Source organism: Phalacrocorax aristotelis, chromosome 5 (genome assembly GCF_949628215.1).
Source record: "Phalacrocorax aristotelis chromosome 5, bGulAri2.1, whole genome shotgun sequence".
NCBI classification, from domain to species: Eukaryota; Metazoa; Chordata; class Aves; order Suliformes; family Phalacrocoracidae; genus Phalacrocorax; species Phalacrocorax aristotelis.
In genome coordinates, this window is record NC_134280.1 from 69,102,721 (window position 1) to 69,129,405 (window position 26,685).

The following is a 26,685-nucleotide window of genomic DNA, read 5'->3' on the forward strand; positions in this document are numbered from 1 at the left end:
TACCAAAACACCGTCACTTGGTGAAGTCAGGGAGCAGCCAGCTACAGGAGGGGCAGACTGATGAGGAAAAGCATTAAACCCCCAGTCCCTCAGGACAGGCAGCGACAAGAGAAGGACAGAGCACAACACCCGCCAAACTCGATCGTTCTCTTGGCTTCCGAGCACGCATGCCCCAACCAACCCAACCCTAGAACTGCAGGCAGACCTTTAAAGAGGTTAATAACAAATGTTTATTCTTTATTAAAGAGCAGGGTGCAACCATCCCGCTGTTAACGGAGTGACCTCATATTAATTTACAGATTGTTCTCTCTGCTTTGTTTTAAATGTAAGACAACCTTATACAATGCGTTTCTCTAATTCCTTTCGTCTCAAAGTGCTTTACAAAGTGACACTGAGGGGGGAAAAAAGGAATCCCACAAACCAAAATGTCTCCTACAGAGAGATCATCTCATTCCCAGTGCTGCAAAGCAGCCACAACTGTTGTGCAACGTAGCAGCTAATGGCACAGGATGACAGGTAGAGATCAAAGGGTCAGGGGGAACAAATACAAGGAGAAACTGCCAGGGAGAGAATTTATCTGCAGCTGGGAAGACATTTCTATTTTCTCCTCTAGAAAAGCTGATGTCAGATTGCCACAAGTCTGCAGACACCACCAAGAGAGATGCGGGTTTATCACTAGCTCAAGACCCAGCCAGACTCTTACCCAAAGATGTATTCTTCCAGGCTTTTACTCCACATTTGAAACATATTCCTTTGGTGAAGAGTAGCCGATGTAGGCACTCAGCTAGCTAGGGCGAGCAGCACGAGTTGGGGCACTCAGCTGTGGGAGGCAAAAGCAGAACTGGGGTGTCAACAACTCAGACTCGGAGGTCAGCCCTTTCTGAGCTGAAGGAGGTGGATTCAAAGCTCGTACGTACTGTCAGGAATGTGTCCTCCCAGCTCTGGGGATGACAACTCAGGTTTCACACTGCTACTAAACCTTGGCAAACGATACCATATGCCAGTATAGCTAAAAGGGAAGGAGTCCCCTGAGGAGCAACTCCGCAGCATACTGTGAGTGTGCTCTGTGACAGGAAAGCTTGTGCTCATAGAGGGTCTTCTACTGGAAGGTTTTCTCAGACCTGCTGTGAAGTGGTCCTTTTATTAGGTTCCAAACCAAAACTTTTGCCTTCCCTGTCTATTCCTCCCTCCCCTGGACAAAACCACAGCAGCTCAGGTTTTTTTTCCACTGAAGATAGAGTATTCCTACTGTAGCATCTCTCAGGAGTGGCTGAAACTTAACAGAGCTGAGGATGGTGATCCCGTTCTGGGCACCAACTTGCTAAGATGGGAGTTATGATGGTGGCAGAGGGACGGGGTGGTGTGTCAGTCGAGTGCAGAAATGCCATGTGAGAGGAACGCCCCCAGGGTGGGTGGTGGCTGAGCTGATTCCAGTCACTGAAAAAAAAAGCTATAGGCCTTCTAAAATGCTTTTAAAAGCTAAATTGGCTACAAAACACTGTCATGGATTTAACACAGTTCTGTACAGGCAAACCTGGGCATGAGCTCAAGCTCTAGAGAGCCTCCCCTTTACAATAGCTTTAGTGATTTCTTTCCCAGCACATTTGAGGCATACAGGAACGGCACGACATCCCTCATGTGCACATAAAGATGTCTCAAATCTCCTCACCGGGGAATGAGGGCCCAGAAGCAGCTGGGTTTCCCAGTGGCCATCCATCTCTAGGTCTGATGCAATACTGGGGAGGAAATGGCAGGGCCTCAAGCCTGTACCCAGCCTAAGCATGCTGTTTCTGGAGACAAACAACCCAGCCTGGGACCACGGTTTCTATCTAAACAGTGGGGCCAATACTGCCCAAAGCTACCCTGAGAGCAGGAACAGCTCAAAGGCATCTGTCTGGGGGTAAGGTTTGTATCTAAGAGCACCACGGCAGACTTCTGCACTGAGGACTGTCACAAGGCACCACCCATCAAGGTCTGCATCTGCTTGTGACAACTGCAGCAGACTCTCTAGACCAGGAGAAAACATCCTGCAGATTGCAGCCAAGCTGCAGCCAGCTGCGAGTTACGCAGTTTCCCTGCTTGCTTTCTTCTGCCGAAGGCCCCAGGTGCACAGCTCCGGCCTCTAGTCCAGCTATTCCCCCAGCCTGGATTACCTAGTGCCAAATCGCAAGCACAAACACAAATCCCTCTTTGTGACTCAGTTGGCAGAAAGCTTCTCTTGCAGGCTCCTTTAAAAGGAGCAAGGAAGTACTTGGAAACAGGCTGTTCATGGCTCTCCGTAAGGTTATTGTGTGCTGCTGGCATTTACAGGGCCATCAGGGGAGTAAGTGGTCAGCAGGACCTAGGTGTACGGCTGGACACAGCACCCTCCACCCCAAAGAATGAGTGGAACAGATGGACAGACAGCCAGCATCTGTCCTGAGAGAGTTGCTTACGAAGAAGGTCCAGAACTCCTGCCTTGCACAGGGCTGGCCTCAGACTATGCCAAAGCAGACTGCATATAAAAACAGAATTAAAAAAAAATGGATATACACTGCATATAGGAGACTCCAAAGAGGACAGTCTGTAGACGGCCACCCCACAGCAGCCGGGGCCAGCCCAGCTCTGTGGGGGTAGCTTGGCAGCCGCATTCCAGTCACAGTTGGAGAAGTGGGATAGCTGAAGGTGGAACTTGTGCTTCTTGCTCCTTGATCAGCTTCAGGCAGAGGGAAGGTGAGGAGGGAGTAAGGCCTGCTGCAGGAGAGGCACTGCGTTCATCTGTTTGGCAGGCTACATTTGACAAGCCGTTCATACGTGAGCATTTTCCTTCCACGCTCAGGCCTCTGCTTACATCTCGCTGGGATAAAACCCCAGTTTGGCCAGAGACATCTCCCTCCGGAGCCGCATGACCTCCCAGTACATCAGCTCCACTGCAAAGCAAAATGGGTTTGGGGAAGAGAAGAAAAAAGAAAAACCACCAAAAATCAGTAAGCAAGGCACAGATGGACAGCACCATGCCGTGCTCTCAGTGCAGCCCAGCCAGGCTCACCCCAAAGGGAGGGAAGCAGACATGCTGGAGAGTCCAGCAGGTCACCCCTTACCAGCTCCACCCCAGGGCAAAGCTCCCAACAGGCTGATGAGCAAGGAGTAGGCGCATCTATTCCTCCCGCTCACGCCTTTTTTCATTTAGCTGTTTCTCAAAGACACGGGGAGTTCAGGATGCCCCAAGCTGGCCCCATTCCTGCCACGCTGAGTAGGACCTCTTAATTCCTCCCAATGGCCCACGGAAGGCACCCCCACCACAGCCAGCTATTACCCCCTCTTACCATCCTGTCTCACCAAGCCCTGCTGGATATAGCGAATGTATGTGAAAAAGTTGCACACCGCTGTGATCTGAGGGAGAGAGGGGGGGGAAAGAAAAAAAGTCAGCTACAGAACTGCTTTGCCTGTCAAGAGGCTTGCACAGCACCTAGCAGGAGAGCTCTTAGTCTTCAGCACCTGAGAAATAGTATGACATACCACCAGATGGAAAGAGATAGAAAGAAAATTGGTTAAAAAAAAGGAATATATCAAAGTTCTGGGCATCTGCAATCCCATCCCAGGGTATTACACTATCCATGAGACACGCTGTGGAAAAACTCCAATCTACTGCAGATATGAGACATAAGTACTACTTAACATGGCAGCAAAGTCCATGATCTTCCTTCAAAAAGCACTGTTTTCTGACTGAATGAAAATCGTTGGAGTTAAAGCTTTGTGCAGAAAGCACGTGTGTGCAGGGAGGTAATGGTGTTGTTCATGGCACGTTAGAGTATTTCGGTGCAAGTGACAAAAATCAGTCAACCTAAGTCCATGCACAAAACCATCTTTTTGCCTCAGAAACAGTCACATATTGCAGGATCAGCTCTTCTGATATGCAACTCCGGAAAAAATAAACTTCTAAAATGCTCTATTGAATCATAGCCCCAAAAGCAACATTAATAAATCGTTCACCTTCTCCCTTCCCTCCAAAGAAAGGACAGCTTGTTCTCATACCCGTTTGAGTCACTGATCTGTACTGGAACTGTGACAAGAGCCAGCATTTGAAGAGCAGAAAATTACTGTGTTTTACGAAGGAGGATTTAAAAATAATAATAAAGCAAAACAATCAAAGCCCTGTATTAAATCAAACCATGGAAAACAAACACACTGAAGACAGGTTGTCTGCAGGAATATAAGGCAGACCACCAGAGCATGAGGCAGGGCTGGAAACCTGCACCCTAGTCATCGACCAAAAACCACCAAGAACAAACTCGAGCCCTGCAGGTCTCTGTCAGTTTGAGGGCTGCCCCAAAAGCTCCTCCATCTCTGGGCCTAGAACAATTTTGGAGGGTCAAGGCACCCTGGGAAGGTGGAATGCTCACCCTGGCCCTGCAGGACGGTGAAATGTAGTAGTAATTCCCAGAATCCCCCAGCATGATGCGGTGCTTGCAGGTCCTGGGGAGGCCACTCAGAGCACATTTCCTGCAGACAAAGGAAAAACACTTCAGTCTTCAGCCGTCTAGTGGCACGGCAGAGCACAGCAATTCAACAACCTCAGGACTATTCCCAAGAGATGAAAGTGGGAGCTCAGAAGCCAGATGCTGTGTCAGTTCAGCATGAAGAAGAAAAAAAAGCCTTGGCGGATATGAGCCTTTTGCTCCTTGAAAGATTCCATAAACAGCAAGTTTAGGAGACCTTAGGCTAAATATCTGGAACCATGAATTATTCCATGCCCAAGCAAACCAAGGCTGTACCCTTTCCCTGGCAGACAGCCCAAGACAACACCACAGGAAATATTAAAGAGGTGGAGGCTGGAGCAGAGTCATCTGGTGTCAGCACATGTCCTCCGTGTTCCAGGCAAGCCTTTTACTGAAGGAGTTCTGCTCAGGTGTATCAGCTTTCCCACTGAGCTGCAAGCATGCTGGCTGGGGACCAAACCCGGTCTCAAAAGAGGTAAATCCAGCATTTGAGCAGAATTTGCTCACGCTGAGAACTCAGAACAAGCCACACCACAACCTTTACGCTAGGCTCCTATTAATTTGGGCCTGATTCAAAGCTACTCTAGTTGAAGCCACATGGTTTGTACTGACTTTGCAGTACAAAGGCTTGCAGTTCCTGAGAACAAGCCAATCCCTTCTTGTGCAGACAGGGAAGATGCTTGGCTTCACAATTTTAAGGAGATTTCAGACTGAGTGAAGAAAACAGTCTTTTCAAGACAGCTCAGCTCCCACCACTTTTTGGGGAGACCCCAAAAAACGTCATCAGCATGGGTGCAGCATGCCTCTCTTCTTGCCATTTCCGCCCACTATTTGCAAGATGAATGGTTCCAGCACCAGCCAGTTGCCCTTTCTTCATCACCACTTAAAGCAGTAAAGCAGAATTTTCTGCTGCATAGTCATCACCACGTTTCCTGGAAACTTACTGCCTGCATGGTGGGAAGGGGGACATCAGTCCCTGGCTGCAAAAAATTGCTCTGTGGGCCATGGAAGATGACAACACATGGGAGCAGATGTTTCAGAGAGCTTCTGAGCGTGTCTCTGTGCTTGCTTTCCACCACTATCAAGGCAAATATTAGCTAAGAGTGGCAGCATGGGCTGTAGGTGCTCAGATGCAATGAGAAGTAATCATTGCCCAAATATTAACACAACTTATGGGCATCAAATCCTCAGAAGGTGCAGGATGACTGATACCTTTGTAAATGAGATACCTTTAAGAGGACCTAAATCTGAGCAGTGGAAAAAGAAGAGACTCCTACTGGTCTCTCTTGGCTTCGTTGATACCACTTGGTGTAACCTCAGCTGTCACAACTGTAGCTAGAAGTAACCTAAAGCACAGCGGTTGGACACGTGCCCTTCAGCACTCCGCACACCCCAGGGCACTTTGCTGGGCATGCCACCGCGAAAGCCAGTTGTCCTCAGCACCTCCTCGCCAGCATTTTGCTCTGATGCTATACAGGGGATGTCGCATAGTGGCCAACTCAGTCCCTGCCTGTCCAGACTCCTCAAACTGTTGCACTGAGGTCTGTCCATTAGGGTACAGACAAGTAGGTCTGGTAGGTCCCAGCTTGGGCAGGCACCCCAGCTTTCTCCTTTCCAGTCCACAGCATGCCCAAAGTTGCCATAAAAACCAGCGGTTTGCATCTGGGAAATAAAGGGGAATAAATTCCTTTTGGGTCCTTTATTGCCAATGGCAAGATTCCTTACCATCCTGTCTGGGTGGAAATTAAACAGGGTTAAAAAGTTAGCTTAGTTCAGCTCTAGCCTCAAAGCTGCTAAATTGCAGTAAGTTAGTAACTTGTTAATGGATTAGAGATCTTTGATCACTGACTAAAAAAATAAACACTTCACTTACGTTACAATTTGTGACCGGAACCCACTGTGAAGACACACACACAAAAATAAAGGAAAAAAAAAAAAAAAGAGGAAACCGGTAAGGATAAACACAGGATGGGTTGTTCTTGGAACAGGCTTGACATACTCATGGAACAATTTGTTTAGAGATAACAGAAAACACAGAAGAGAGTGGCAGGAAACCTGCATGCAAGCAGCATTCCCTGTTAGTGGAACACCTTCACTTAGAAGGTGCCCTGCTTGAAGGTAAAGGAGGGAAGAACAAACAGAGAGCCCTGACTGAAATTAAGTTCAATAGCGGAATAAAATGTCCTATGTTTGTCTGGAATGTCATGTCACTCCTGCTAGTGCTCCCCTTCTCTGAGAGAATCTCGAGTTGCCTCTCACATCAGATACAGTCACACAAGCTCTGGGGCAGCCATAGCCCCAGTTCTCATGGCAAGGTGACTGCATCAGGTGGGGAAGATGATATGCAGCAAGAGGAGATCTCTCCTGAGCTAGGCTCAAACCTACCTGGCGCACCAGCAAGGTCAGGAGTGCAAGGTGAGCTCAAACCTCACAAGATGCAAGAACATGAGATAAAGCAGCTCTGGCTTAATCCTTTCACGCTAGGTTATGCACAAACACAGCTTCAGAGAACATTAAACAAGTTGCTACCTTAAGGAGGGGGGCAGGGAAACCCTCTCCCAAGCCAAGGGCACTAACACATCACTAGGTTATCCCCCAAAACAGTCAACTACAGTACATGAGCTGAGCCAAGGTAATTCCCCTTCTCACGTGAAGAGCTGAGCTGAACCACCACTGCTCATAGGCTGGGAGAACGCTCAGCTGAGCCCTTTGAACTGTTCAACTCGACTGACTGAGCAAGGCCTGGCCAAACTCCACTAGGTAGTACAAAAAGACCAGTAGCAAGGAGAGGACAAGAGAGCATAAGCACGGTTCCTTACTTTGGCCCACCGCACTCTTCCGCTGACACCTTCACCACAGGCAGTGTCTGGGAAGCAACCGGCTCAATGGTGAGTGTATTCTGCTCCACAGCCACTCGCACCAGCTCCGACAGCTGCGGCAAAGAGGAAGGAGTTCAGATACGAACGTTGCAAAGGTCACCTCCAGAAAGGCGCTGCCAGACTGCACCGTTTTTGTCCTCCTTTTCCAGCACTCACCTCCTGCTTAGTGAAGTCCAGACAAGGTCCTACATCTTCTCGGTAAATTCTGTCCAGGAAGGAGCAGGATTTATCCAAAGTTGGAGATTCCTTCCAGGCCTGGAACTCAGCAAATAAGATGGAGTCGACCTGCAGCAAGTGTCCAAGAAGAGCAGGAAAAGGGAAGGGGGGGTGGAAGGAGAAATACCATATCAGAAGGTATCTGTTTCTATGCAGGTAACCTAACTACGGAACATATGCTTTGGCATCTAGAAACGCTCAGACATCACAGAAATGTCTGGGTGAAGCTGGCTTGCGCCAAGGATCTTTCATCTCCCACTCATCAGCAGTTCTGTGCCAGACTGACACAGCCATACTGGGCTTATTCTGCCAGAAACCTCCAGGCACCTCTATCCCATCCTCCCCCAGGACAGGGCAGCACCTCTGCTGCAGGAAAGCCACCACACAACCACTGAACAGACCAAGTGTCCGCTCAGCCCATGGCAGGAATGATGAGAGCAGCTGAATGGCAAAGCACGGTGGTAACGGCACTCAGGACACAGGAGGTAGAACCCTTCCATAAGGAAAGGACTGCTACAGAAAAGGATGGATTGGAAAAAAGCCATTAATAAACAGCCATCAGCAGGATTACATTGAGTGAGCCCAATTTTGAGCTCACAGGGAATGCCAGCCCTTTAAAGACCACTCCAAGCCCAAAAACTCCAGTGTTTGGGGAGTCACAGAAGTAATGGGAACACTGAGCAGCCACACAGGCTTGCAGGGGGAAGCTGATTGTAGGGAAGGAGGTCTCAAAAGGAACTCAAAGAGTAGGAACAGTTTTCCCCATTCTAATGTCTGCTCATTGCCTTTTACAGGTGAGCCTGCAACGTGATCACTGCTCAGCAGAAAGGCACCCAGGACAGAGCTTGCTCCTGTCCCCTGAGCCAGCAGCAAGGTTGCTCCCTCCATGCCTGTCTGGCTGTAAATAGTTCCAACCCGGAGACTCTCTGGGATCTGACATTTAAACATTATCATTAGCAGAACCACCAACCTGACTGATAGGGCATCCCCTTAAAAGGCCAGCAAATCCTGTTAAAGCTACTGAAAGGGAAAACAAAACTAAAGAAAGCCTGCTGAGCAGCACAAAGAACAAAAGTGAACAAAGCTGGAAAAGGTCTGGGTTCTAGCACGCTCGCTCAATGCTGTGGAGACCGCTCACCTGGTACCAGGAGACGGCTTCAGAGCCACAAGATGGAAAAACAAATTGAGAAAGACACACACACACACACAAAAAAACACCCAACCCAAAACAACAAAAAAATGGAGGTTAGCATAAAAGGAAGCTAGAACTGAAAGGCTAGAAGTGTGAGAGGCAGACAGGTCCCACCCCTCCCCAGGGCTGTCCGGAAAGGTTACCTGCTGCAAAGATGAGGACGCATCTGCCCCCAAGGTTTGCCAGCCTGGTTCATAGGTGATGTGGATAGCCTTCCCAGGGATGATACAAAGGAGCAGAGAGAGGAGAGCGGGTAACCCAGACTTTGAGGGCAGAGGAAGAGACAGACAGTGAAGGAAAAGGTTTAGAGAGACAAGCAAGAAAGGGAGGTAAAAAACATGAGACAAAACAGAAGATACAAAGAAAGGCTCAAGTCCTCCCTTCTAGGGAACTAAGAGTGCTGCTCAAGACTTCGCAGGGCCACAAGCCACACCTTTTGGCTTCAGCTTGAGGTGCAAAAAGGGAACAGAAATTCTGTAATTTTTAGGCTCAGTTTAAGATGGGGCATGTTTTTTCCATGGAGCACCAAGCACCCACTCTCTGAATGCCAGGTTCCCTTTCATCACCCCTCACATATGCCACTAAGGAATGTAAGAGACAGAACTTAATAAGTTAACAAAAAACCACCCCACCCTTGATATATGAAATTAATAGTCACTTTGGAAGCTGCAGCCCTGGGATTTTAAGCCCCAGGACATTTGTACCGTGTGGAAGTTCCCTACATATCGAAATGACAGGTCCAGATCTTTAACAGGCAAGTCACAAGAGAGAGCGTTTCTCTAAAGATCATCAACACGAGCTTGGCTGAGACTGGGCCAAGGACAGTAAAATGAACTACCCAGTAGGCAACAGTTATCTCTGTTTATTGTAGGCAGAAGACAAATTCTACAGGGTAGTCAGTGGTTCACCAAACTGGGCTCTCATTTTAGAGCTCCTCTGTTCTGACTGGAGGAATGGTTAGCACAGGGAGAGGTCACAGGACATTAAAAAAATTAAAACCTTTTTCTTCCTGACCCTCAAAGCAGCTTCTGGCTGACTGCATTTGACTCCAGCTTCCAGCATATCTGGACTGTTCCCCGCTTGACCAAGGGAAACCAGCTCATCAGGCCTTCACAGCTACTCAAGTGAAGTTTAACTTTGGCTTTCTTTCTGACACAGCCGTTGTTCCTCTCTGCCTGTGAGCAGAGTTAAAGATCTTCACCTCTTATATTGCTGTCTGGGGACAATAGCTATAGCCAACTCTAGCAACAAGAGCACTGCAGAGAAGCTGACAAGGCACATTCATTGAAACCACTGCCAAAAGCAGACGTTACCAGTGTCGCCAGCACGGTCCTGTTTGGTGAGACTATTAATTTCACAAGCGGCCCTTCTGTATACATTCTCACACAAGCCAAGTGACCAGGTGCCTTCGTGTTCCCTCAACAATTCTTTGTGACAGAGGCCGCAGCTCTCAAGAAATCACTAGGGGGACTATATTTCCCTCACCACATTCTCACTCATTTTCATTCTTCCTGACCAAGTGCCATAAGCTGCCTCCTTTTTGCTCCCCAGGACAGCTGTGTACACATCTGGCTAGTAGAAAGGCTCCCAGATGGAAAAGTCCTGCTAGCAGGAAGAAGCGTTACAACAGGTAATGCTGTAACGCTGGTCACAGCGGGTGGAGGACTATCAAAGGATCACCAAAAGGAATTAAACAGGGTTTGTTTGAAAGATATTCAGAAATGCTTTGTATGCTTCTCTGCCCAGTTCCTTCCAGAGAGGAAGGAATTAAATATAATTAATTAAATAAATGCTCTGCAAAGAAGAGGAAGAACAGTGCCATGCCCAAGAATGCAGAACGAGTGACAGAGTACAAGTTGATGGACGCATCCTGGTGTCCAAGCCAAACCAGGTATGGAGAAACAACGGCAAATCATGCCAGAACAGGCAGTGGACTCAACTGCCAAGATGCAGCAAACAACTGGCTTCTGCTCAGCGACTCCTGACATAGCCACTCTCAGCACCGGTACCTCCTGGATCCATGCATGCCCTCCAGATATCCCTCAGCTGCTTCCTCTAGCAGTTCTCCTCACGCAGCCTTCAACACGCTTCCCAGAAGAGGAAACCTCCGCAAATGGAAACCCTCCAGAGCCTGCCTCAGCATAAATTTAGGGAACAAGCCACGTTACTGCACAAACAGCTTCTCCCAACACTGAAGTCAGAGGTCTCCAGGAAGCCAAAGTCAGAAGCCTCACAAGCTCACGAGCATAGTGACAACAGCGGCTCCGAGGCCGATGCAGTGAATGGCCCTCACTCACCTCTTTGCACTCATGACTGACTGGTTCTGGAGTCACATTCTGGCTGGCAGCTGAGACCATTGCACTGCTGGTGCTTTTGTTTCGCCCATGGCCCTTCCTGAAAACAGCTTTAGAAGGGCTCTGGAGCTGAGGGTGCAGCTCCCGGTTTGGAGAGGAAGGTGTGGATGTAATCACTAGTGTCTTCAGAGCTGTTACCTCTGCCTGCAGCATGTCGATCTGAGGAGACAAGGCAAGAGTCAACAGCACCTTCAGCACCCCCGAGCTCGAGCTTGCTGCACCCCACCAAACACTAAAGTCACAGGGAACCAGCTGCAAGCCCAGTCATGAAGCCTCCTTCCTATTCTCCCAAATGCCCACCACCCCCCAGAATTTCAAACAGGGCTACACAGCAGCTATTTGGGAATCCATCCCTCAGCTCCTCAGTCAGAGCACATTTTGCCCCAGGCTCTTTTTAAACCCAATAACCCAGATGAAATTTCTCTCTCCTCAAGAAGGAACCAGTTGAACAGCCTTGTGATGCAGCCTTGTCAGGAAATTCCAACTCCCCAGCTCCCTGCTCTATCCATCCCCACAGCTGTGCAAATTAAACAGCGTATCACTTCTCTGTGGTTCCCCTGGCATCCACTTCTCAAAGGGGAGCTGGATCAGCAGACTGCGAGAATGCCTTTTTCCCCTCACTCAGTGTCTGCTGGAGAGGGAACAGAGCAAATGCAGCACCTCAGAAAGACCGAGCTGCAGGCACTTTACTCTCTTCCAGCCAACAAACAGCACCATGGCTGGGCTGAGCAGGGATGGCACCAACTTAGCACAGAGACCAAGTCACAGAGAGAGGAGTTCTTACCTTGCCCCGTGCCTCCCTCAGCTGTTTCTCTGACGCCGCCTGTTTAGTGTTTGCTTCTCTCACCATCTTGTGTGCTTCCTGGACCAGAGAGAGTTTTAGTCTGCCTGTTGCAGCCCCAACTCATAAAGCCACCAGGGCGGGCCAAAGCTCTGCCATACCAGACGCTCTGGGCAAGCAAACAGGGGGACAGGCATCACTGCCACATCCAAGGGTTTTACTCTGTAAGCTGTGAAAAGCCTTCCCCCAGAATTTCCCAGAGAAGGCACTCAGTGCCAGAGCCTGGAGTGCATCCCCCTTCTAGGAGTGTAGTTGGCTACATTAAAGAGTTTAGCTGGCTGAGTGCAAGGTCATCTCTTTCACCGATATGTGCTGCTGTGAAAAAAGCTAGAAGCAAGGGCCTGCCCCTCCTTGCCCTTGGAACTGGCTTTAAAGCCGAGGCTTTAACATTAGCACCCACCTGTGCTACACCACAGCTGTGTCTGTGCCCAGTCCAACATCTGTGTGGCTGACCTTGACGCAGACTCACTAGCCTGGCTTCCTGACTTGACCTCAGGCCTGCATTGTCACTGCAGACTTGCTGGTTGATCACCAGGCTGTTTTCTAACCCTGATTGTTGTCAGTAGCGCAGATCCTGATCCAGACTTGCTACTCCATGGGTTGGCTCCTCACTGGTGAGGTCCCTGCTCTTGCCTGACTTGTTATTGCACTTTGCTCCCACTTCCCTTGCGGAGCAGCCAGCCCTCACTGCTCTGGACATGGCTGCACACAGCAGGAGCTGGAGCTCAGGTTGGGGCCAAATGGTAGAGGCCAGCTTTAAAGCATCTCCCACAGGAAGAGGGGAGCAGCATGAGTCCCTGCTGGAGCCTTCCCACAGCACTGTCTGGAAGCAGTCTGTCCAGGGCCACCAAAGGAAGGGGACAGCTCTCAGCTATGCTATCTCAAAGCTCACTCTGAGCCCAGGCAGCCAAATCTCCAGGAGAGGGATGCTCTCTTGGCCCTCACACTCAGCACCAGCCTGTGTTTCAAAGGTACCAATGAGCTCTGGCTTTCCTCACCGCCCAGTCAGATCCAGATATTAGAGCTGGTGGTAAATGGGATTTTGGCAGGATAGAGCTTGGCAAGAATCGTGTTAAAAAAAAACCAAAACAACAAACCCAAACCAACGAACAGGCCTTCTGAACATTCACTGGAGCAGAGTATATGAGGACATCCAGCCTGTTCCCACTCCAAGCAAGGGCTGACACAAGCCAGGGAATCATCTCTAATACACAGCAGCTGCTGTCCGGATTACAGAGCAGGCATGGGAGAGGGACCAAGAGCTACGCTTCGCTCCAGCTACAGGCATCCCCACGTCTGTTTTTCTACCAGATGTGCAGACCCATAACTACTGTGCTCTTTATGCCACCCCACAGCTGCTGAAAGGGGAAAGGAATGCATGCAAATGCTCTCCAGGAGCAAGTACAAGCAGGGGCTCTGAGGCTCTGCCTGCAGTGCTGCCCAGCTCTGCTTCTCCAAGTGGGAAAGAACAAAGCAGGAAGGAGGAAACTGTGGGAGGAGATGGCTGGAAGTTCAGGGAAAGCCTGTGCTAAAGGAGTTGGATGTAAGCTTAACTTTAGAAATTATGAAAAAGGAAGAGGGTGGTACCTCAAATAGGCTAGCTGTTAACTCCTCTAGTTCCTGCTCCAGCTGTTCTCTGACTTTTGACAATCTCTCACATTCTTTGTCCTTCAGCTTCAGCTCCTGTTGCGCAAAGAGAGAGGGACGTGTGAGCTCACAGCAGGTGCCAGTAGCGTTGATGCCTACCTGCCCCCACCTGTCAATCACACCCTTCCTCCCCACCACACTATGGATCCCCAGCCCAAGACTCCTGTCACTAAACTCTGTACCACGCTCCGTGTCACCAAAGGCATCCCTCCACAAGCTGCGGCAGGCTTTTCAGGCTGGAATTGCTCCCTTGGCATGAGCAAGGAGGCTCCATAACAAGCACTGCCTGCCTCAAGCTGCTTTCTGCAGAAGGTTTCCAGGACTAATTTGGATGTTGGCATGGAGTCTTTGGGTCAACCTAGCAACTGATGTCCTGCTGCAAAGCACCTTATGGCCACCCCAGCAAAATCTCTCTCCTCTTCTGCCTGCTCCAGACTGCAGCACAACCCCATTCAGACCCTGCTCCCCTCAGCATCACCTCTAGGAAAACCCTCACCGCTCAAATCCGTGCCGCCATGCTCAGGTGTTCTCACAAACTCTGGGCCTTACCTTTTGTGCTTTGTGCAACTCTTCCTTCAGGAATTCAGACCCCTTTTCACGGATCTCCACTGAAGAGCTGCGGAGACGTGACACGTTGAGCTGCTCTGTGGACTGGGTCTCATCCACACCTCCGGCATCCTGGCACCCAGTCTCTGGCTCCTCCTTGCTGCCTTTGGATGGCATTAGTGGCTTCCAGTGTCCCACAGCTGGTTGCTTCTGGCTGTCTTCCTCAAAACTGGCCTGGCTGTGGGGTACCAGCACAGTGAAATTTTATATGGGAGCGATTCACAGCCTTCCTCTAACACCCTCAACACATCCACCTCCAGCCTCTGGCAGGCAGTGAAGTGAGGCCGGGAGGGTGATGGTATACGAAGAGGGCAGGATTGGCTTAGAGGACCTGCTTTGTGCCCAGCAGCACCAGTTCATTTACCCTGCAGGCAGTGCCCCCCCATTGAAGGGCTTCACCCTTTTGGCACTGATTGCTTCCAGACCAGCAACAGAAAGGGAGATGACAGTCTAAAATAAAGAATTTTGGGGAAATCTCCACTCTTATCCGGGGATCTTTAAGAATCACACCAAGTCTGGTTTAAGAGTGCAGCTTGCATTCCTTTTAAGAAGGGTTGGTTACTCAACAGTGAGTATTCCCTCAGTTAGCCAATTCTGGCCACACAAAACTCAGTAGGCAAAGCAAAGCCATTAGTAACTCCTGGTTGTGCCCTTCTCAACCAGCATGTCCCAGATACCATTAACTCAAGATAAAGCAGGAGAACTAAAGACTTGACCTGCTCCAGGAATCCCATTCTCACCTGCCTTCAGAGATAAACAAACTGCAACTGGCATGTTCAGGACTCCAGTAAACCTAAGTGCAGAGACACTGCTTCCGCAACCGAAGGGAAATAGCAAATAGCAAGAAAAAGACAGTAAAGCACTCTCCTTCCCTAGCAATATACAGGCCCTAATCCCCTCCACTGCCAACCCAGCTTTCCTCTCCCCCCAACCCCTGTTCAGAGGGGAAAACTCCACTTTTAACCTACCGGTTTCCCACCAAAGCCCAGAGACAGAGCTGTCTAAAACACTGTATCCCCACTGAGTTGAGACAAAGCCCTATTTCTTAGTTTTGATGGCTGTCAAGTAAAGGTGTAACAGATGAAACCAGAAGAGTCACCCAGGACACTGTTCCCCAGTGCTCAGAACTTTATCAACTGTGAACAGCCTAACACAGACCCTGGAAGAGGCTGATTAATTTAGTAGGCTTTGCAGCTGCTGGCACCTTGCGAGAGGAAAACACGGGCTTGAGTGCCTGTGCAAGAGGGCATTGCAACCATAGCGTTGCCTAGAGCATGTGCATCATCCCTTCTTCATGCGCTGAGCTGTCCTCACGCGGTCGCTTGCCATTTGAAGTGATCAGGAGCACGATCAAGCCTTGCACACATGGGAGGTTTCTATCACGTCCAGCCACTCAGCAGGACACACACACACACTACGCTACAGGTTAACCTGCTGCCTGTTATCTCTGGGTCACAAGCCTTAGCTGAGCTGTGGCACTATCCTCTTCCATGCACAGCACCAACCCCTCCTCCCACGTGCTCCTTCTGGCTGCTGCTTCTTGCCCACCACCTTCTCCTGCAAAGAAGCTGTCACCTCCTCTTGGTTAGGTTCACTTTCTCTCCTTCCTTTTCTCTGTGTTTTCCTCTGCTGAATTTGCCCTATGTCCCATATTCCAGCCAGGTCACACTCTTACTCCAGCCCCCTACCACATGACAGAGCACAGACTGGGCTTATCTCCAGGTGCAGCTCAAACGAGCCTTGTTCTCTCCCATCACTCCCAAACACAAAAGGCCGTCAAACAATGAGGCCCCCAACTACTGCCTCCCACAAAGCCATCCATGAGCAACAGCTGTCCACAGCCATCTTCCAAAGAGGGAAAGTAGCAGCAGCTACCAGCTAATTCAGCTCAGGTACCACAGGAAGGCATGTGGAAAAGCACATGCGGAAAACTCTCTGAACCCTTGGAAGACGAAGAGCACAGGATCCTCCCGGCTGCCATGCCGTGCCATTCAGGAGGTATCATAGATTTTGCTGACCACTCTGTTGAGGAAGAACAAGGGAAAGCACCAGGATGGTCAAACAGCAGTGCTAAGGTAGGAAAGGATAGAAACTAACAAGCACCCCAATGACTTCACCTGGTTTTACTGAACATTCACTGGGAAGATCTAGAAAAGGAGGCTCATCCTGGTGATACTACTAAATTTGGAAGCACGGAAAATAAAATAAAAATGTGCCTGGGGAAAAGGGCAAGAAAACAAAACTAGTTTTGGCCAGAGTAAAAAGGGCAGACAGTGCCTCCAAGCAAAGATAATTCATCTTGAGCTATTCAGCATGCTGAGACTGCCTGATAAAAAGCGATATGCACAAACACGGAGGGCTATGCCTGACTGAGCGAGCGACGTCCAAGGGGAACTCCCAGACTGGGCAGGCGTCTATAGTTTGAGGTGCAAGAGAGCTCACAAGCGTGAACTGCAGGGTGTCCAGAGCATGCATTGCCTGCTCCAGCCAGATAGGCTGCTCTGTTAGCACATTTGGTTCATCAGAGGAAAGGCAGAACTGCACAGAAGAAATAAAATGGTTCAGAAAGGTCAAGATTAGCTAGTGTGGGTCACTTACCTAAACAGGGACATCGCTAATGGAATGAGGAGGTCTCTAAAGAAGGGGAGGGATTGAGCAAGAGAATGACCCAAAGGAAGGAATTACATCCATTACAGGAGGGTGGGGATGTAATGAGACCAATTCACCCCAGAGATCAGGTTCTCTGCAATGGATTTGCCACAGAGCAGGGGAAGCATGCCAAACAGAGAGGTCTGTTCAACAGTGAAACCATTTCTCAGGTGACATAGTAGAAGCCCTCTCTACTAGGGACTTTTGAGGTTAGACAGGGTAAGTTGCAGAGAACACATCTCTACAGGTTTTCCTGCATTAGAGATGAAACACACCAGAAGGGCTGCAGCCAGTCCAGGCACCTCCAGCTTCTGTGATCAGACATTTAAAAAAACCACCAGAGCACAGAGCAACAGCTAGATCCAAAACCAAGCAGCTAGCAAAAAAAAAAGATAAAGAAGCAGCAAGGAAAAGGGACATTTCAACAGTCCACTAAACTACTAAGACAGCCAAATCTAACCCATACATAACAGGATGAAGAAAAAAAAGGAGTTGTTTCTTTATGACTCTCAAGTTCTCAGATCAAAGTTGTTTGTCTTGGGAGACAGGTATTCCAGTGTATTTCCACGCGCTATGGAAGAAAACTGGAGGACACGGAGGAATGGAACAGTCCCACCCACACTCCGTAATGCCAAGGAACCTAAAAACCTATCCTGAAAAAAAATCACCCCATCCTCTGTGACAGAAGAGCGCGTCCTCTGCACCGCGCACACAGAATGCCCGCAAAAGCCTTGGCTGTGCTCGCTTCTGCCCAGCCGAGCCCCAGCCTCCAGCTGGGGCTTTGAAATACAGCCCCCCAGAGACCAAAGGACCACCGCGTACAGCCGCGCTCCCGTCCTACTGCTGGTCTGACTGGCGGCTATCTTTCTTGGAAAGATGTATTGTATCCTGAAGGTCTGGCATGGATAGAAGAAATGCAAACTTACACAAAAAAAAAAACCACAAAGGCAACCAAACACCCCACAACATTCTAAAGTTGGATTCTGTAGAAAAAGCAAAAAAAATGTGCAGGATCCGCACTTTTTCCAACGGGCCCCACATGTTTCCGGCAATGCTGATCCGACAGAGTTATTTCCCATACGCCACAGCATGTGGGTCTCTCCAGGTTAAACTCTTGCCCTCAGCCTTCGAAGAGGACCTGACTTTCCCATCCCGGTCCATCCAAACGCCCGGCCGGTGCCGTTCTGCGCCGCCATGAAGCAGCATCGGCGCCCGCAGCCCGCTCGCCGCCCCAGCTCGGTAACGCGCCCCTCGACGGCTTTTGGCAAAGCAGATGGGAGTGTTTTATTCTAGCGTAACAGGCAATTCGTATTTCTTGTATTTGCCTGGGCGGACAGCAACGGCCCATCGTGCCCTTACGGCCACAGGTCGCTGGTGGACACGGTATCTCCTCGTTCTGCCTCTTTGCTCGGCTGCCACACGACCGCATGCACAGACACACGCCTGCTGGGCTGCGAGAGCGGCCCGAGCCGCGAGGCTTTCGGCTGCAAGGGCAAAACAAGCAAACCCAGTGGAAGCCCAAGGGGAAACTCAGCCCGGCTTCTCCCGCCGAGACTCCCCCACCGCAGCCCGCGCCGGCGGGGAGCCCCGGGGGCGGCCCGACCCCGGGTGGGGGGGGAGCCGCCGGTTCCCACCCCTGCCCGCTCCGGGGGGGGGGGGGCCCGGCCGCCTCCTCCCAGCCGTTCAACGGTTTCCCCTCCGTTTGAGGCCGTGTTCGCGGACCTACCCCCGCCACATAGCTGGGACCCGCTGCCGCCCTGCTGTCTCCTCACGGCGGAGGCGGAGGAGCGCTCGCCGCCGACCCCATCCCCGCGGCCGTGCCGGGCGCCGCGGCACCGCCTGAAGGACGCGCTCCCGCCGGGGGCACCACGTGACCCCGCCGCCGCGGGAGGCGGGGCGAGGGGGCGTGAACACACGGGGACGCGCCTGCGCGCTGCCGCCCCGCCCGCTCCCGCTCTGAGGGGAGGCTCTGCCACGCGAGTACCCCAGCCGCCGCCGCGTCCCGGGGCGGGGAGCAGAGCCAAGCCCGGCCCCGATGGCGGCCCTGCGGACCGGCGCTGCGCCGGGGCCGGCGTCCCGTCCCCCTCAGCGCGTCGCCAGGTGTACTTGTTTTATCAACTTCGCGGTGTTTTTGTGTTTTCCTCAGAGCTGCGGTTGCCCGAGCTGGAAATCGCACCACCGCACCCCTCAGCGATAAAGCCTGGCGCGTCTCCAAGCCTGTGATTCCGTGGAAGAGTTTGCACGCCCTGTGAAAGTCCTGGGGATAGACATCAGAAACGCAAACCTCAGAATTACTATCAGAATCCCAGGCTGGCGGGGGTTGGCAGGGCCCTCTGGAGCTCACCCCGTCCCACCCCCTGCGTGAGCAGGCACCCCCAGAGCAGGGGCACAGGGCCGCGTCCAGGTGGGGGGTGAATGTCTCCAGGGAAGGGACCCCACAGCCTCTCTGGGCAGCCTGTGCCCCTGCTCTGGCACCCGCACAGGGAAGGGGTTTGTCCTCATGTTCAGGTGGAACTTCCCGTGTTCCAGCTTGTGCCCGTGGCCCCTTGGCCTGGCGTTGGGCACCACTGAAAAGAGCCCAGCCCCATCCCCCTGACACCCACCCTTCAGATATTTATAAGCATTAACAAGATCCCCCTCAGCCTTCTCCAGGCTGAACAGACCCAGGTCTCTCAACCTTTCCTCACAAGGGAGATGCTCCAGGCCCCTGAGCACCTTCTAGCTCTCTGCTGGACTATCTCTAGTAGTTCCCTGTCCTTGACCTGGGGGGCCCAGAACTGGCTGCAGCCCTGCAGGTGTGGCCTCACTGGGGCAGAGCAGAGGGGGAGGAGAACCTCCCTCTCCCTGCTGGCCACGCTCCTTTTCATGCACCCCAGGATACTGTTGGCTTCTTGGCCCCAAGGGCCTGGTGCTGGCTCATGATTTCCAGCTCCTGACTCACGATGCCTGAGATGTGCGCTGCTGGGAAGAGTAAAAAGCCTTCCTATGAAGCTGAAGTTGTGGATAGACAACCCCTGCCGTGATGTTGGTAGAGGGGAAGCAGTTTTATGCAAGGAGATGTCACTACGATTTACAGCCTGAACAGCTGTGGGGGCCCTGGGAGGTGTGAGCTCAGCCAGGGCTTCAAACTGGTACCAGCAACTTTGAAAACACCCTTATGCTGTCTGTTAACACGTCATCCCTCCCTGGCATGGAGCATGCCCTCAGACTCCTGCTGAAACAGCTCCGTGGGAAGCCTGGGATGTAAAGAAGTGATATCATACAGGAAAGTGAAAGGATGAGGGAAATCTGCCTGGTGGGAGAAATAACTATGCTTGTTAGTGGTGGGCAACAGTGGGACCAGACCAGGATTTTAAACTCAGCATTCAGGGAAGGCACTGGGCTTTCCGTACCCTTACATGAATGAGACAAGTCAGTCTTGTTGTGACTGAGCTTTGGACTTTGGATCCGTGACTCCGATTTTTAGCTAGCTCATCCGTGCCCTCGCTGTCTCCAGGAGGCTGAGGGAGCAGGGCGGCTCTCAGGGCAGTCATGTGGCCGCACTCATTTACATCCTCTCTGCAAAGCAGCAGGAGCACACTATCCTCTGTCCACCCATTCTCCTCCCCCCTGCATCACCACCCATGCATGGAGGAGCCCCTTTGCCCAGGGCATACTCATCCTGAAAGCTTTTTCCTCTCTTGCTCTGCTCTGCTAGCACAGAGCAGCAAAAAGGTCCAGCCCCAGATGGTTCCTGGGGCATTTGGAAATGACCGATCCACTCCACAGCCTGCCACTGAAATCAAGAGGAGCTATGGTTCTGGGGAGTTCATCCTCTCGCTGGGGTGTTACAGGCAGAGAGAAAACTGCCACTCACAGCACTGTGGGGTTCCCACCTCCCCAGAAAGTGCTCCAGGGAATGCACAGACCCTTTTCCCTGTCCCTGTGGCATGTCCACCACTGGGACAAAAAGAGGAAAGCACTCCTGCTGTTACCCCAGTCCCACGGCGGATCCCACAACCACCTCTGGACTGACAGCACTGCAGTTTTGGCGACAGTGCCTCCATTGGACCAAAAACTGCTCCTGCCCTCGCAGGCTGCCCTCAGAGTACGTTTCCCAGATCAGTCCTTCCCTCGTGTTTCCCACCGGGCCTTACCTTGCCATTGCCCTGGGCTTTCCTCCAGGTGGTGGTATCCCCGCAGAGCCTTCGCACACAGGGGCAGCTGCCCCCCGGGTCTCAGCTTCCCCATCCTCTGCCTCGCTGCCAGACACAACACCAAAGGCAGGCAAGTTAGACATGGTGATCCTTGTATCCATCGCAGAGCGCCGCTATAGGTACTATGCAGGGAGCAATTCCCTGTCCCAGCTTCTCCTGGGTGTCCATGTCATCTACAGCCCTGCCCTGCCTCATGGCCGGGACGCATGGTGGCACCAGAGGCCAACCCCATGCTCTGAAGTCTCAGAGAGAACTGTCCGAGAGGTTTGTGTCGATGGCTGTAACCTTTGCTATCTTCAGGGAACTTTTGGGAGGAGGGGAAAGATCTTAGCTTTGCAAGGAAGCACCAGAAGTAATTAGTCTTTGTAATTATTAACTCCCAAGGCCTGGCTGGAATGGACGGAGGGTCCTCAGATTAGAAAGGTAGAAGTGCTTCCAGCATCCAACAAAGGCAGGAAGAACGAGAACTGATAGTGCAGACAGGAAGCATTAAGAGGGGATGTGCTAGAGATACTGAATCCCAACCACTTGCAAAAATAACTTGTCACAAGGTGAGAGTGGCATGTGCTCTCCCTCGCTCCCAGCCCCAAAGGACAGGCAGAGCTCTCGAGGAAGCCTGGACAGACCCTGAGATCTCTCCATAATCAGCTGAATGGGCTGGCCCAGCAGAGGAAAACTCAGCATGTATCACTCCCAAGCCAAAGGTTATCACGCAAGCTGCCCTGAGGCAGGAAAAGCTGCTGCCTTCTGCACGGCCTCTGCACAAGGCTAGCTGTCCCCCTCAGGCCCAAAAGTGTCCAACCCAGCAGCTGGTGAGACACAGACTCAGCTCCCACCTCTGGTTTAAAGAGGAGCCAACAAATCACCAGACAACCTTAAAGCCTCAGTGCAGCTGGAAGCTCTAGCCCAGCACCCTCGTCTCACACCGTGGAAGTACCTTGCTCTCTCCCATGTTATTTCCCATTTACATTTCACGGAAATCACCGACTGCTGGGATTGAAGTGTCATAAAATTCACTTTGCCTCCTGCAAATCTCCCAGCAAGGCACATAATGTGTTGTGAAGGCCCTGACATGGTACCTCCCCACCCTTTTTTTCCCCTCATATCTTCTCCGCTTCCGCTGCCATTGCTCCCTCACTTGTATCCACTTGCCCCAATTCCTCTTGCATCCCTCCTGCAGATCCACCTTGCCAAGCTACTGACCTTCCTGACTCTTCATCTTAGGTTTCTCATCCTCCCACCTCCGCCAGGCAAAGAAACATCTTGCTAATGCTTTCTGTGTCTTCTTGAGAGTGAGGTCCAGTCAGGTCCCTTGCCCCCCACAGCTCTTTCTCAAAGGAAAGGACCCCCTCAGTCCTTCCTCTGCATTTCTTGGATGCACAGATACACTTGTGGCACCCCATTGGGCCCCTACAGAAGGAATCCTCTGACCCAGCTCTGCATCTCCAGTCTGAACACCTCCTCCAGCACCCCAAGCAGACCCCTGTCACTTCTGGAACCCCTCCACACCATTCCCCAGTGATCTCCCCTCAGCCCAGGCGATGCAGAATATGCAGATCCTTCATATTCCCTCCCAGAGTGCCCACATCTTCCTCTGAATGGGTCATAAATGAAGAGCAGGACTCAAAATCCCAAGTTTGGTTCAAAGAAAGTGCAAGACCGACCTCCAGAGCAAAAGCAGCTCTCATGGGAGAGGGCTTAAGCCTCCTCCGGGTTGCCTTGTCCGCTCATGGATTCAGATCCTCCTACAATTTAAAAAAAAAAAAAAAAGAAAAAAAGAAAAAAACAGACACAGGCTGGGAAGGGAAGGAGAAACGGAGATTATCGTAGAGCTTGGAAAGCAGGACTACACCCCTGACCCAGCAAACCCAGACCAGATGTTATTGCCATGAAAATGAGAATGAAAACAAATGGCCTAAAACTCCAGGCTTCATCCACCCACTCGCTCCCCTCCCTCTCGCCTCTCTCGGCCAGCTGTGCAGCATGTTTGCACAACTGGCTGGAAGGGCTTCAGCAAGGGTCCGCTGGGATCTCTGGGTCTAAGATCTCCAGTTTCATGGAGGGGATCTGCCTTGATCACCCAACAAAGTGCAGCCCCTGTTCCAGGGCAACAGGGTGAAAAGAAAAGACTGAAAAAGCGAAGAGCGTAATGCTTGGCTCCTGCCTGAGAGCCAGAAGGGCGCAGCGGGGGCTAGCCTGGGGCAGCAGTGCTGTATTGCTCAGACAGATGCTGCTAAGAGCAGTCACACCATGGCAATGAGCAGAGACCCACCAGAGACACTGCTCTTCCTGCTGGTTCACAGCTGCAGACAGCTGAGAGAGAGCAACCTCACGCTCAGCAGCATCCTTTGAAGGAAGGGGAAGAGGCACCAGACGGAAAACGAAGAAGAGCAGCTGGGAAACTCGGAGCAAAAGGAGGACCGTCCCTCAGCTTTTTAGGAAGGTCTTCCTTTCTCTTGGCTGATTTGGTCACTGTTTATCCAACCAGAAACTCCTCAGTCCTGCATCCTTCCTGCAACATCTGCAAGGAGGTAGCAGGCAGACCCTAGAAGTGATGTCCAGGACCGACACATTTGGTCCTCTGGAAGCTAATCCCTACCATGGTGGCTAAGGCAAGAAAAGGGGGACCTCGCTAAAGACTCTTCCCTCCTTTTCATGTCTGTACAAGCTGAACTTGTACAGAGGAAGAGGGAGAGATTTGTCACCCTCCAGGCACTTGAAAAATGCAGAGGGTCAGACAGAGATTGGCACTCAGATTTGTAGGGAGATACAGAGCTTGGCACTGAAACCTCAAAGCAATAGAGAGCTGTTGTGCTCATATACTGATCTCTCCTGGGCAAAGTCATATCTAGATGTGTCAGGGAGTGATGGCAAAAAAAATAAAAAGGCTATGAGGTACAGTCAGTCTGTCTGTGTACTGAGCTGTTTGTCCAGGATTCCCAGGCATCCTGCAGCTCGGTCCGTGCCATCCCAAATGGCTGCTTATACACACACACGCCAACTCCACCTCACAGAAGCAGGGAGCCTAGTGCTACCAGATGGTTCTTGATTTGCCACAGAGCTGGGAAAAAATACAAAGACACTTGTAAAAAGCAGTAGAGCTGGCAGGGACATGGCTTCTTCCACTTGAGCAGCAAGTTACCCCCTCCCTAAGTCAGAACAGCACATAGTCCACGAGAAGGAAATCACCACTCTGAGCCGAGTGCTACGCGGGGGGCAGGCAGCACCCTTAGCGTGCCCCCAGCTCTCAGGGCCTCCCCGGCACGGTGCAGAATAAGTGATGAAGTCTGCACCGTAAGGGGAAGAAGTCTGGGGGTCCTCAGAAAAGCGCTGAGGGTCACTGCTATCTCCTCAAACATTCATGGCCAGCTCAAACCTCAGAGTAAATCCTGTCTGTGCAAAACAGCACCTCCTCTCATACTTTCCACTTTTTTTGATTTTTTTCTTTTAATTACATCAGATTCCAGGGAAGAATGTCAGTTTGAGAGGCACGCCTGATGCCAGCTGCCTCTGTGTCTATCTCAGCAGTGTAACTGGAGAAGGGAAAGGGATTTCACCGAGCTCTAAGACCCACAACATCCTTCTGAGAAAAGCGCTTGTTATTCTCTGGGAGACAGCAAGGAGGGCACCGAGCCTTTCCCAGACAGCTGGAGCTAACTCAGCACAGAGAGTGGGTGGCCCTTTGGGGTTCCAGAAGCGGGGATTCACTTCCTGTCACAATAACTCAATCTCTCCATCTGTAAAATGGAGAAAATGAGAATGATTCCAGGGCTGTGAGGCTAAGGATGGATGTCAGTACCTCCTTGCTTCCTCCTCTGCTCCCAAGCAAGGCAGGCTTTCAGACTGGTATCTTCCTCAAGGCCTGCAAGGACCGAGGCCACAGGGGACGTGAAACGAGATCCAAGCAGCGCCGCCACGCTGGTAGCCCCAGAGTTATTTACTTTCATATTAAATTCCACAGATACTTCACGCTGTCCTAACAGCAGCTCTGAACCACAGGAGCAGTCAGCTGAGCTACTCCCGGAGGAGGGCAGCAGAGTTCCCCAGATGCCAGCACATCCCTCCACAAAGAGCGGAGCACTTGAGGTCTTGCTGTTTCCTGTTAGTCCCCAGGGGCACCTGAACAGCTCCAGCAAATGTCTCACTCGAACCATTTTTGTCCCCCTACCACATATGAGTATGAGGGCTTAGAACCTGAGACCCTCAAGAACTGTCTCAGCCTGCCTGTCTACTAATTCCTTCTCTCCGGATACCTCCCCCAAAGGGGAGGACCAAGGAGCAGGGCCCTCGTGTGGACCACCTCGGCATCAGAAGAGGTCCATCCCTGTGCTCTCCCAGCTCTTACGCCCGTTCAAAGAGCTCTTTGGTGTTTCAAGACGTTGTCGTGGTCCTGAGCTACACGGAGACCCTGTCCCAACGCTGTGATCCTGGCATAAAAGGGCCCTTTGGGAGAAGCTGCAACCTAAGAGCAAAGTTTCCAGGACCTCATAGCAAGCCCAGCCCCAGAACAGAGCAGATCACACAGTAAGTACACCTCTGAGGGACGAGACTGTCCCAGGACCTCAGCAAAACCAGGGACCCCAGCTCCTGCCCTAGACAGATGCTACCCAGACAGGGGTAGCCACATCAGGGTCTGAAACAGCACCCATGCCTCGCTGCTCGCCCAGAGCAAGGCTTCAGAAAGGGAGGACAGCTGGGGTGTTTTGGTGCTGGTGGATCCTTCTCTTCCTCTTCGAGCTGGCAGGTGCTGCTTGTGAGAGTAGGTGCAAAGCTCCGCGCTCCTTCAGTCAGCATATGAGTTTGCTGTGGTTAGGCCAGTGAGGCAACTCTGTATTCACTAGTCTCTGGCCACTGATAAAAGCCCTTATCTAGTTCCACACCTTAATTGTGAGGCTCTCCCAGTGGCCCTCCATGTGCCCCTGCTTCTCCTGCAACGTCTGTATCTCACACTGCAGAAGCATCATGCTGCCTTTTCTCTCCTGCACTGCCCTACCCAGAACAAGTCATCCCTGGCAGGGGCAGGCTCCACGGAGCTCCAGGGAGCTCCAGCCCACCCAGGGATGCAGAGTGTTCATGCGGGAAGGATCCTGGTAAGGCCAAGTGCTCCAGGTCCCACCCTTCCCCCTGCAATTATACACGTTCTCCTAACGCACAATGTGGCAGCCCCCCAGTCACATGGCCAGATGTGGTAACTTACTCCCACCAGATGTGTGCCCATGTCTGTTATCATGCAATCCAATATGGAGCAGCTTCCACCCAGAGACTAACAGAAGTCATGAGACCTCCGTGGTTTTGGTGCCAGGTGGAAGAAGCAAGCACGGTTCCCTCCATTTTTGTTGAAAAGGAATCAGGACCAGAGGTAATCCAACACAGTACAGCCCACACCAGAATTAAAACCTCAGATGCTGGTACCAAGTCCCATGCTTTAAACTGCCATCTCCCCACCATTGGCAGCAATTCCCAGGGCTGCACCAGAAACCCCGCGTTAGACAAACGCCACGCAGCAGCTGCTTCAGAGAGGCAGTGACACAATACCCTCCCCTTATCTAGGCTCAGCCACACAGAAAGGAGAAACCTACAGTTTGGACAAATTAATCCCCACTGATGATGCTAAACAAATACCAAAG

The 26,685-nt window shown here is 51.5% G+C and overlaps 1 protein-coding gene across 4 annotated transcripts; it reads right to left on the reverse strand.

The window, feature by feature from the left end:
* Positions 1-212: 212 nt before the first annotated feature.
* RAB3IL1 (RAB3A interacting protein like 1) lies at positions 213-21,244 on the reverse strand. Of its 4 annotated transcripts, none has more exons than XM_075095036.1 (11): positions 20,999-21,243; positions 14,157-14,391; positions 13,548-13,643; positions 11,904-11,981; positions 11,063-11,278; positions 7,514-7,642; positions 7,298-7,410; positions 6,352-6,375; positions 4,383-4,482; positions 3,306-3,372; positions 213-2,909 (listed from the first exon to the last, which is right to left on the reverse strand). In XM_075095036.1, exons 1-11 carry the CDS (start codon positions 21,157-21,159, stop codon positions 2,827-2,829), a joined length of 1,302 nt encoding a protein of 433 aa, XP_074951137.1. In that variant the 5' UTR covers positions 21,160-21,243; the 3' UTR covers positions 213-2,826. The 4 variants fall into 4 exon arrangements, with proteins under 4 accessions (XP_074951137.1, XP_074951139.1, XP_074951138.1 ...); XM_075095038.1 differs by lacking the exon at positions 20,999-21,243 and adding an exon at positions 18,589-18,734; XM_075095037.1 differs by lacking the exon at positions 6,352-6,375 and having other exon boundaries at positions 20,999-21,244.
* Between the last annotated feature and the right edge of the window lie 5,441 nt (positions 21,245-26,685).

What these genes read in the sequence shown, in the direction of transcription:
- RAB3IL1 (XM_075095036.1), bottom strand. Translation starts at nt 21,159, where the DNA reads ATGGATACAAGGATCACCATGTCTAACTTGCCTGCCTTTGGTGTTGTG. An exon ending in TAACAGCTAGCCTATTTGAG is followed by an intron (nt 11,982 to 13,547) that starts GTACCACCCTCT and finishes TCTCTGGTCCAG; the next exon opens with GAAGCACACAAGATGGTGAG. An exon ending in CACCGTCCTGCAGGGCCAGG is followed by an intron (nt 3,373 to 4,382) that starts GTGAGCATTCCA and finishes TCTCTCCCTCAG; the next exon opens with ATCACAGCGGTGTGCAACTT.